The 11611-nt window shown below is 35.9% G+C and overlaps 2 protein-coding genes across 2 annotated transcripts; both read left to right on the top strand.

Moving 5' to 3' along the window:
• The first annotated feature begins 296 nt into the window (after nucleotides 1-296).
• On the top strand, nucleotides 297-3321 carry LOC111430948 (naringenin,2-oxoglutarate 3-dioxygenase-like). Its single transcript, XM_023067406.1, has 3 exons — nucleotides 297-701; nucleotides 1176-1604; nucleotides 2947-3321. The coding sequence occupies exons 1-3, from the start codon at nucleotides 330-332 to the stop codon at nucleotides 3211-3213; spliced, it is 1068 nt and encodes a 355-aa protein (XP_022923174.1). The 5' UTR covers nucleotides 297-329; the 3' UTR covers nucleotides 3214-3321.
• Nucleotides 3322-8533: 5212 nt separating this feature from the next.
• On the top strand, nucleotides 8534-9661 carry LOC111430958 (cold shock domain-containing protein 3-like). The gene has a single exon (XM_023067421.1). The coding sequence runs from the start codon at nucleotides 8662-8664 to the stop codon at nucleotides 9451-9453; it is 792 nt and encodes a 263-aa protein (XP_022923189.1). The 5' UTR covers nucleotides 8534-8661; the 3' UTR covers nucleotides 9454-9661.
• Nucleotides 9662-11611: the final 1950 nt, after the last annotated feature.

Below are 11611 nucleotides of genomic sequence, written 5' to 3'. Positions count from 1 at the left end.
TTTTTAAATAAAATATAGTGCAAGGATATTTTTTTAAAGACAAATTAGGAATATTTTTATTAATTTAATATTTTAATAATATTAGGTTTTACCAAAAAAAAAAAGAAAAAAAAAGTTAATATAATAATTAAGTAATAAAATTGGAAAAATAAAACGTGACAAATAAATGGGGATTGGATGGTTGGTTTATTAGGTAGGTGACAGATCCTACCTTCACATTCCGCCTCGCTGGGCCCACCTTTAACGGCCTATAAAAGCCACGTCCCACTTGCTTCACTGCAACGAAGCCCGCCATTTTTGCACTCCCCAAACAAATTTCTCCGAATCGAATGGAAGGCCGCTTAACTTCCACTCTCACCGATCTTGCCGATGAGCCAACTCTGCAGCCCGATTTCATCCGCGACGAGGATGAGCGTTCCAAAGTCCCTTACAACCAGTTCAGCAATGAAGTCCCGATCATCTCCATCGCCGGAATCGACGACGTTGAAGGCGGCGGCAGGGCCGAGATCTGCCGGAAGATCGTTGACGCTTGCGAGGACTGGGGGATCTTCCAGATCGTCCACCATGGCGTGGATTCGGAAATTGTTTCCGATATGGCTCGTCTCGCTCGAGAGTTTTTTGCACTTCCGTCCGAGGAGAAGCTCCGTTACGATATGACTGGCGGTAAGAAGGGCGGATTTATCGTCTCCAGCCATCTCAAGGTAATGATATTGAATAAACCTCCTCCGATTCTCCATTATTATGCTCATGGTTTTCAGATCTGTGGTTTTCATTTGTTAAAGTTAAATATCGCAACATTTGGATGCATGAAATTTGTTTAAAACATTATAAAATTCAAAAAATAAACAAAAAATTATTGAAATTAATAAATATACAGTTTATAAATTTTATATGAAATTCAAGTTAGTAATATGTTTCATGGATTCATGTCTCGATCTCATGTGTATCGAGGAAATCGGCTTATTTATATAAAAATTAGGGCTAAATTATATGTAAATCAATTTCAAAACTCTAAATCAGATGAGATGGATCATTGACATTAATCGAAAAGGAAGGACGTGTAGAATTTAATAGCTCGGTGTTGATCGTACTCATAAACTTTCAAAATCATCTTAGCTTACTTTTAAAATGGTTGCTATTGAGCTAATAGGTTACTGTAAATGGTAAATTGACAGGGAGAAGTTGTTAAAGATTGGCGTGAGATAGTGACCTACTTTTCGTACCCGATTAGAAACAGAGACTATTCCCTGTGGCCAGACAAGCCAGAGGGGTGGGCGGCGAAGACGGCGGAGTACAGCGAGAAGATGATGGGATTGGGGCGTAAGATGTTGGTGGTTTTATCAGAAGCCATGGGGCTGGAGAAGGAGGCCATAGCAAAGGCCTGTGTGGACATGGACCAGAAGATTGTGGTGAATTTCTATCCCAAATGCCCTCAGCCGGACCTCACTTTGGGGCTGAAGCGCCACACTGACCCTGGAACCATAACGCTGCTGCTGCAGGACCAGGTCGGTGGGCTTCAGGCCACCAAGGACGGTGGCCGGACGTGGATCACTGTCCAGCCCGTCCAAGGCGCTTTCATCGTCAACTTGGGAGACCATAGCCATGTAAGTCTACTCTTTTTTTAAAGTGCTCACCCATGATTAAAAGTTGCTAATCAACTTTGCACCTTCATCTTTCAAATTTTAAAAATATTTTAGTTTCAAAAATTTCATTAACCCTAGACTTTTTTTTTTTTTTTAATAACCCAAATACACAATTTATTTTTAAATTGGTTCTTTTAATTAACTAACTATTTGAAGAGTAGATAAATAATTTATGTTCATATTTTAACCCTATTCTAATTATAAATAAATTTTAAATATTTTTTTCTTTTTAAAAAAATAAGGTATGGATTTTAAATTTTTTTTAAAGTTTTATAAATAAAATTTAAATATATATATATATATTTCTATTTTAGTTTTAAGGATATTAATAAAACCTAAAAAATTCAAAGTATTTTCCTGTATAGAAAAATTTTAGTACTTGTAGAAAATAGAATTTCACGTCATTTATAAATATTATTTAATATGGTTGCATCATTCTTAAAATGTTAGTAATGTATAAATATTATTTAATATAGTTGGATTTCACATCATTCTTAAAATGTTAGTAATGTATAAATATTATTTAATATGGTTGGATTTCACATCATTCTTAAAATGTTAACGTAATAATCAATTAATGAGAGTAGTACCCACACCATCCTTGAATAAAGATGTGTCTAATTTTGTGTCTAATAACGTAAAATCAATTTTGTGTCTAATATGTTCGTAAGCTTTATAACTACTAATAATATTAAATATACCTTAGACATAAAATTGAACTTTTAGAAATTTATCAGATAATCTATTAAATAACTAAAAGTAGTAATTTAACTTTTTATATATATATATATATATATATAAACTTATCGTAACAACTCCGAGAGTGGAGAATTGAGAAAGTTAAAATGTATGTGAAGTGTGAGGCTTTTATTAATTAATAAATAATTTTAATAAAAGTAAAATTATAATAAAAGTTTAGGTCTTTATTGTATAGGATGTGGATTCAAATTTTCATTCTCAAAGGGCAAGAGAGGATTAAAAGATTTCCCGCTAAATATAACATTAAAAGCTTAAAAATATTGATTACAAAAGTTATAATTTTTTTTCAAAAATTTTTATTTGAGTAACATAACTTTGATTGAGAATACAATCTTAACTAGGAAAACTATGTTGAAATGACCATATATTATTAAATCCTTAATATGCTAAATCCAAATCCTTACTAAATATTTTTAGTAACGGGGAAAAATTTAGGACTCGTAATAACGGATTTGGGTGCTCTAGCCAGCTATTACCTTCTTCATTACTGAGTAATGAATCTCCTGATCTAGCTTTGACCACGTATTATTGATGGTTGCAGCAGTATCTAAGCAATGGGAGGTTCAAGAATGCAGATCACAGAGCAGTAGTGAACTCGAACTCAAGCAGGCTATCAATAGCGACGTTTCAAAACCCTGCGCCGGAGGCTATTGTGTATCCATTGAAGATCAGAGAAGGGGAGAAGCCTGTTCTTGAGAACCCCATCACCTTCAGTGAGATGTATCAGACCAAGATGAGCAGGGACATTGAGCTTGCAAGGCTTAAAAAGCAGGCCCAACAGCAACAACAAGCCCAAAAGCTTGTTGGATAAGAAGGCCCATTTGGTGGAAGCCCAAGCCCAAGCCCATTTACAAAAATCTTCTCTCATCTCTTCTGTATGTCATTGGTTTGTGTTGTGAAGCTAATATATTGCAATAAATAAGAACAAAGCTATAGTAAACTGAATTTTAAATTGATATGCCTAAATACACTTTTTTGAATCTGGACCCAATCAAAATAGGAAAAAAAAAAAAGAAAACAAAAACAAAATGGCCATACCCAAAAACTAATAGCTAGAGATGATAAAGTTCGAAAACGTGATACTAATTGTATAAGATTATAAGATCAGACACGGTATATATTAAATATCTCGATCATGAACATTATAACATTTGCATGAGTTTGAAAGTTCGATTGCCCATTGGGAAGAGTGATGGGGATTGGGGAACATTATAATGTATTAAATAAAACTATTCACGGAACGCGAGAAGCAGATGAATAATCATCCGCTTCTAGAAGAAATCGAATAATTTCTTGCTTAACTAAATCCGAGTAGCTAAACCTTGTAGCGTATATGAATTTGCTTACAGAAACTCAGTTGTTTCAAAATTCAAACTTCTAAAAAAATACGACAAAGTCTAATCTCAAATCTCAAATCTCAACATGGACAAAAAGACTCGGATTAACTCACCAAACAACCCTATTGATCGCTCAGGATATTTATGAGGCCAAATCAATACCTGCGGCTGGATAAGCTAGTACTCATGCGTCTCCCACGATGGTCTACTTTCATTTAATATATCACTTCTTATTGCTCGCTCAATAGGTCTAACAGCGAAGAGATACTGTGAATAACAAGCCAACATAAGAAGCAAACAGATATGGGGTCAGTCCCTAAATCGTAAGAGAAGAGGAAAATTATAGAATCGTTTTAAGTTTCAGATGCATACTTGGAGTACAACAATAAAAGGAATCAGCAACTTTCCCCTTTGATTGGGGTTTGGGCCTGCGATCAAATTTTTATCAACAAAAATAGACTTGGTTCCTTCTTTCAACACAACTGCGGTGATTGTCTCAACCAAGTGAGGAATCCAAGCAATCCCATTTGGAAGAACCTGTTGAGAAAAAGATTAGTCCAACCAATAAGTTGAAAAGATTCTAATGAACATTTTTAAGACAGAGAGAGAGAAGTAGAACCTTTTCATCTTTCTCGTTCTTATTGCACCGTCCACTGTTCTCAACCAAAACAACTGGAATATTCAACGCCTAGAAGGTACAGAATTTAAATACTTTTATCATTCAATGAGCGACAAGTAAATTAAGTAATCTAATCTTCTGTGGAACAAAAGGAAGAAATGGATTTCATCTCATGCCGTAATTCTGATAGATTTTACTGAAAGAAAGATCAAAGACATGGGCAGGAAATCCTTGAATATCTTCAGTTGAAATCTATCAGTAACAGAAAAATTTACTGAAGATATTCAAGGATTTTCCTTGAAATCTATCAGTTTTTTAAATGATAAAACAAAATTTTTTATTGAGAACAAATGGAAGAAAACAGGGGCAGGAAAGATCAAATGTGATGACATGAGTATTATCGACTAAAAATATGTTCACATAGACATATAGGCATACAATAAAAAAGGGTACAGAAAACAAAATGGAACTCAAGATTTGCTCACAATGGCAAACAAAATAGCAAAAGCCACCTGAATATCTTTTTTGTTGGAAGAGGGACCGAATCGGACGGTTTTCAGTAGAGCTTCTGATCGTCTGGAGAAAAATTCTTCATATGGTACTCCATCTGGTGGGGAAAATTGAGCATGAGTGAGGACGACCAAAGCCCTATTCCATATTGCTTTACCAAAGCTGTTTGTTATGGCCTTAATAACCTGCTTTTCCAAGTTATCTACTCTATATGCATCCAAGCGGTCCACATAGAGAAGAATATCTATGGTCTTATTCAAAAGAAAGCTGCTCAAAAAAGAAAGATAAGGAAATACAAAGACAAGACCCACATAATTATCTCGAAAAAAATCAGTCTGAAGTAAAAAGTAACATTAGAAATTACCGTTTTATGATCTCAAGTGTCTGATCATTGATACAACCTCCTTCTATGATACCAGGTGTATCAATGATGTTTAATGTAAATCCAGCCCTTGAGCGAGAAACCATCACAGGCCTTGGCACTTCTGACTATAAACATTTCATTTCTGAAATCAAATCATGAACCTTCTGTGCACTTCAATCAACCAAAATTCAAGTGAAGTGAATAACTAAAGTACCTGAAAAGGACTAACAGAAACAGCTCTTTCACCAATAATGGAATTCACAGTGGATGACTTTCCAACGCCACCCTTTCCCATTACAAGTATGGTCAAGGTGCTGACATTCTGTAGAAAGATATCAAAAGTCAATGAATCATTAGAGATTGTGAAAAATGCAGTGCAAAGGCTTAAATGGAAAAATAAATCACGAAGATACGGATTCGTGACCACGACATATGGGTAAAAATGAATATATGACCTCCAGTTTCAGTCTTCCCAGCAACTCAAGTAATTTGACTTGTGTGGCCATTGCAAAGTTGTTAATCCCAATCCACTCACGGATAACCTGGGATGCCATGAAGCTGTGTGCGCCTGTCATATAATTTCATGTGGAAACAAATATTTGCATTAGTCATAGCCCAGAAATAGACTCCAAGAAGAGGAAACAAATTCGACTATCAATTTGTATGTGTATACATATGTCTACATACAACAGTTGAAGGGATAACATTTTTTAACAAAGAGAACAGCCAGAGATATAGTATCATAGATTGAGCGTCTCAAATCACCCCAAGAAAAGGACCCTCACAATTCCCAAGGAACAACAAATGCAAGAATATGAGTGGACATTGTCCATGAAACTCAATGCAAAATTCAAAGAATGTCAAATTTTAAAATTACATGAGACAGTACAAAACAACTATATGCACCCGGGAATGAATTTTCACGACAAAGAGAAGTCAAACTTCAACAATTCGGCAATAGATGAACAACATGACCACAGGAAAATTAAGGTAAAGCTGCGTCATAAGTCGAATAGGTAACGAATTTATACATAATGATTTTATTGGTGAATTAAGTCGAACACAAGCTTGTTCAATGCCAGCAACCTATTCGAAAAAGGATAATACACATGAATCTAACGTTTAGGAAAACAGGAAGACGTAATTTAGTTACAAAGATTATATATTCGAGCAAGAAATGTTCACAAACGGAGAAATGCAAGGCCTAAATTTACATCAATACGCACAATTTAGACCGAAAATGAACAAAAGAAAAATTGATTCATTCAGTAACTGAGAGAGGGAGAGGTTGCGGAAGACGGAGTGTAAACCTCGGTCGACGAGCAGTTGAAGACGGAGTCTTGCCGGGGGCGACTGCGACGGTGAAGGTGTGCCGCCGTGGGTCGTAGCGGAGAGGGAGTGGGAGGGAAAAGGAGAAAGAAGGCGGGAGGATAAGATTTATAGTTTATTATTTAATAAAAACTTATTTATATTTAATAAATGCAAGAAGAGAAGAAGCTGGCAGAGAGTGGGCCGCTTTTTAACCCCCAATCCCGGTCCGGTCCGGTTCATGAAAAAACCGAACCGGTATTTTTATTTTTACGATGTTTCTTTGGTCGTGTTTTTTTAGTATGACGTCACGTTCATGTCATGTTTTATTCACGTAGATGAAATTACTGTATTTTTACGGGACATCCATGTAGGTCCTCAATTTGGTGGTCAAAAGCCTCGAGTCTGTGGGTCACATTTAATATCGAAAGTCAACCTATTAATTAAAACAATTCAAACCTCTTCGTCGTTTACCGTCAATTCCTTCATGAAAATTATCTATTAATTACCATGAAACTAAATAAATTGGTAATTGTCAATGTTACCGTAAATGAAGAGTTTCAGATTTTTCACAATGGGTAAAAAAACTTGTTACAACACATTGCAGTGTTCAAAAGACCTATAATTCGAAGAACTCGATCAATTCAACTCAATCTTGATTGAGTTGAATTGATCGAGTTTTTAAGATTTATTAGACTGCATTCTGAATTTCGAAACCCGGGCATGGTTCGTTACAAATAATTGAGTCGGGTGGTTACAAATTATTTGTACATAGTATGTGTATATAATTTTTTTTTATTACCTACTAATTTAATATATTAATTTAATATAATAGATTCTATTTTTATTTTTTTGTAGTAATCATACAAATTTATAACATAAAATATGTTTAAAATATTTAAAAAATAAAAATTTATTAGCAAAATTTATATTATAATTTAATTAATTAAGATAAACATATTGATAAGGCAACCTTAATCTTCAGCCCGACCGATCCAAGCTTTTGAAGTAATTAACACCTCAAATTTGTATTGACCAAGAGATAAGGCTATAATTATATTACATTTTAATGTCGAAGATATAGAACCTTGTTCTAAATTGAGTCGCTCCACAATCTAACTTGATCAATGTTGATTGAATGGCTAGGATACAATTCTAGCTCAAGAATGAGCTCAAACTTAGCTCCACAATCTAACTTGATCAAGGTTGATTGAATGTACGCAATTCTACCCAAGAATGACTTGAAACTTAGAAATGGTAAAATGGATGCTGATTGAATGGCTAGGATGCAATTCTAGCTCAAGAATGGCTTGAAACTTAGAAATGTTTGAAACTTAGAAACGTAAAATTGATGCTGATTGAATGGCTAGGATGCAATTCTAGCTCAAGAATGGTTTGAAACTTAGAAATGATAAAATTGATGCTGATTGAATGGTTAGATGCAATTCTAACTCAAGAATGGCTTTAAACTTAGAAATGGTAAAATTGATGCTCGTAAGTCTCAGAACCACAGTCTTGATTGAATGGATAGGATGCAATTCTACCTCAGAATGACTTGAAACTAAAATTCATGTTTCAATTTCTAAAAAAGAACGTCTTGAGATCTCAATTTCATTCATTCACCCATATCATTTTTACATAACATATTGTGTTGGTATTTATAGTTGGTACCAGATTTATTCCTGATCCCCTTTCATCTCCACAAAAGACGAAGTCGAATCCCTTTGAAATTGGTTAAAAATATTAGGAATTAAATTTATTTTAATTTAGACAATAATTTCATGAATAGAGAATCTAAATTTCTATTATTTTATTAATAATTATTTAATATTTTCAAACTCAAATTCGGTTCGAAAATTATATTTTGATGTCTCACCTCCATATTCATGAATCTAAATATTTTTAAATATGGAAATTAATTAATTGAAAAAAATAAAAGTTTTAGAAAAAAAAAAAGAAAAGATAAATTAATTAAAAGCACCAAAATGGGGGAATTAGGGTTTTGGAAACGCTAGAAATACCGTAGATCTCATTTTCTTTCGCCTTCTATATATTACGAAACCCTTTTTCTCTTTTGATTCGTCACCATTTGTGCTGAGAAATTTCTTCCGAACTTTGAAGATGGCGGAAGAGAGATTGACTGGAGTGGTTCAGTGGTTTAACGATTCCAAGGGGTTTGGCTTTATCAAGCCAGATGTGGAAGGCCCGGATCTGTTTGTTCATCAATCCTCCATTAAATCCGATGGCTACCGGAGCCTTGTCGTCGGAGATCATGTTGAGTTTCAGATCGCCCCTGGTGATGATGGGAAATCGAAAGCCATTGAGGTCGTTGCGCTCGATGGATCTTCGGGAAATCGGAGGGATAACTTTGGGGGTGGTGGTGGAAGGGGTGGCCGCGGCGGTGGCGGTGGAGGTTATGGGTTTGGTGGATGGAGGGGTGGCGATAGGCGTAATGGGAGCAGTGGAGCCGGTGGGGGTGGGTGTTATCAATGTGGTGAGCAAGGGCATTTGGCTAGAGATTGTACTCGTGCTAGTAACCGCGGTGGTGGTGGTGGTGGTGGTGGCTGTTTTACTTGCGGTGAAGTCGGCCACTTAGCGAGGGATTGTCCACGAGGAAACAGCGGCGGCGGCGGCGGCGGCGGTGCCGGTGGTGGGGCTTGCTACAATTGTGGTGGTTTTGGGCATTTGGCTAGGGATTGCAATAGGGGTGGGGCTGGAGGTGGAAGTGGAGGTGGGGGTGGTGGTTGTTTTAATTGTGGAGAATATGGGCATTTAGCCAGAGATTGCCAGAATGAAAGTCGTGGCAGCGGCGGCGGAAGATTCGGTGGCGGTGGTGCAAACACTTGCTTCAATTGTGGGAAATCTGGGCATTTTGCTAGGGAGTGTCCTGATGTAAGGAGTGAGACAGAGTAATAGTATATAATTTTTCCTTCAACCTCAATATTGCCCTCGAACTATGTTCATCTTTTGGTGTGGATGTTGGCTATACGTAGCTTACTTTAGAGGTTTTTTTCTTTTAATATTCCATGGTGGTTTCGCTCTTCAGGGGCAAATTTTATTGTTCACACGTGATGTGGTAATTTGGTTGAATGAGGCATTTTGATCTTCTTTTCTTGTTTCATTACTTTTTATATCTCAGTTTCTTCATGTTGTGCGATGTCTGCTTCAATTGTAATTATCCATGTCAACATCTAATAGCCCATTGACATGAATTGTGACTAAGTTCGATTGATAATATACGTCGTTGGCATGTTCTTTGTTTTAGCAATACCATGCCTTCATTTTGTTTACTTCTTTATCATCAATAATGTATTTGTTTTAGATATCATTTACTCTGATACTCGAAATGTTGCTAGCATGTTTGGGTGTACTCTGCTCTGTTTCGCTGACCGTATGTTCTGTTATAAGATCTGTTATGGAAGTGTTTTAGAAGTTGGTTTAGGGTAGTGGTTCAAATCCTGTTTGTCATCTATACTTTCAAGTTTCATTGATTTGACTCGTAGCACAATTTCTAGACTTGTCCAAAAGATTTAACAGAAGAACATGGTAGTACATTGAGGGTTTTAAACAACTGAATTAAAAGGAGGCTAATGACTTCTTCATGCTTTTATGCTAGAAGATGCAAATAAATGAATGCCTGTTAGTGTTAAGTTACTTCCTTTTTCTTGTAAAGGTGGTGTGTATGTGAGGGGGATGCCTTCTATTTATCCATCCATCCTCTTTTTTTTCTCTTCTTCCTGATGAGTTGGTGTTGGTTATGTGGGGGAAGTTGGTGAGGAGCGGTCGTCTGAACTTTCAATTTATAAGCAAGTCTTGGAAAATGTATATAAGTAAAAGATACTAGGAAGTAACGTCTTTTATTTGTTTGAATTGCTAGATTAATGCAAGTGTATTAAATTTCCATCAATATGTAGTATGTGACATGAACACTACAAGTAAATAGCAGTACTTTTGGTCTAGGCTTCACAACTTCTCTACAACTAACCATGAAATGGAACTGTTTGAGACTTTATTCTCTCCTTCCTTGCCCTTTCATTTGTGTGATATGTAAGGTTTTTTTCCATGGTAGATAGTGGCCATTTTGAAATGGTTATGGGGAATGCATTATGCATTTGATCTGTTATCAGTTTTCATTCTGAAGGAGTTTTCTTTTGTGGGTTTTTGAATAAAGAAAATGAGTACTCAGGAGGGTCAGGAAGGAGTTGAAAACTCTAGTAGTACCGTCCTCCAAATCGTTCCTTAGCGATGCGATTGCTTGAACAAACCCCTTTAGAACGGAACATCGTATTATGCTTGTACATTTTAGCTAAGATGCTCTTTTTGTGTTGCATTCTTCTGCTTAATTTTGATATGTTATGCATGTCTTGACCATTATAGTTCAGTTCAAAAAGTTGTCATTGTGATATTTGAAACTTCGTTTGTTTCTGCGTATCTGTGAGAGGCTGATGAAGCTTCTCTCGTTGCTATTGTCTTATTTCCATCAACTCTCTGCTTCTTTTCCTCATTGCCAATGAATTACTGAAAAGCTTGCTGCTATTGAATTACTGGCTTGAGAATTTGGGAGATTTTTAATTTGAATCGATATCTTACTATGGTTGGATTAGATGCCAACTTTTGTTCATCTCTTTCATTTGTTCATGCAACCTTTGCTCTGAAATTGAAACGTCTAGGAACAAAGTCATTTCTGGTGCTCTGAATATGCTTTTCTACCAAGCAGTATGAGTTTCATTCTCTTTTGATAATGGTTTGTTTAGTTAAAGTTGCGGATCATACCCTCAGCATTTAGCTTAGGAATATCATAATCTAGACTCTTTATTTGTCTTCATCTTCGTCTTCAGGAACAGGCTAAATGAAACATTGTTTATTCAATGTGTGTGTGTGGGTAGGATATGGTCTTTAAACTTTCAAATGTGTTACTGAATGTTCAAGGAGTATAGCTTTGTTGTGGTGAGCTTACTTCTCCTAGCTTTTATCTGAGGGGTAGTCACACATCTTTTTTGGTTGTCGAGGTAAACAATGGATAGCTTTGTTGGGGTGAACTTACTGCTCTTGCCTTTGCTCTGAGGGGTAG

The sequence above is a fragment of the Cucurbita moschata genome, unplaced genomic scaffold, assembly GCF_002738365.1.
Source record: "Cucurbita moschata cultivar Rifu unplaced genomic scaffold, Cmos_1.0 Cmo_Scf00035, whole genome shotgun sequence".
NCBI lineage: Eukaryota > Viridiplantae > Streptophyta > Magnoliopsida > Cucurbitales > Cucurbitaceae > Cucurbita > Cucurbita moschata.
Note: the sequence above shows the minus strand (reverse complement) of the source record. Positions and strands in the feature narration are given on the sequence as shown.

Excerpts from the sequence above, each read along its gene's own strand:
- LOC111430948 (XM_023067406.1), top strand. The coding sequence starts at position 330 with ATGGAAGGCCGCTTAACTTCCACTCTCACCGATCTTGCCGATGAGCCA. Across the intron at positions 702-1,175 it reads TCGTCTCCAGCCATCTCAAG|GGAGAAGTTGTTAAAGATTG; the intron begins GTAATGATATTG and ends GTAAATTGACAG. Across the intron at positions 1,605-2,946 it reads ACTTGGGAGACCATAGCCAT|TATCTAAGCAATGGGAGGTT; the intron begins GTAAGTCTACTC and ends TGGTTGCAGCAG.
- LOC111430958 (XM_023067421.1), top strand. The coding sequence starts at position 8,662 with ATGGCGGAAGAGAGATTGACTGGAGTGGTTCAGTGGTTTAACGATTCC.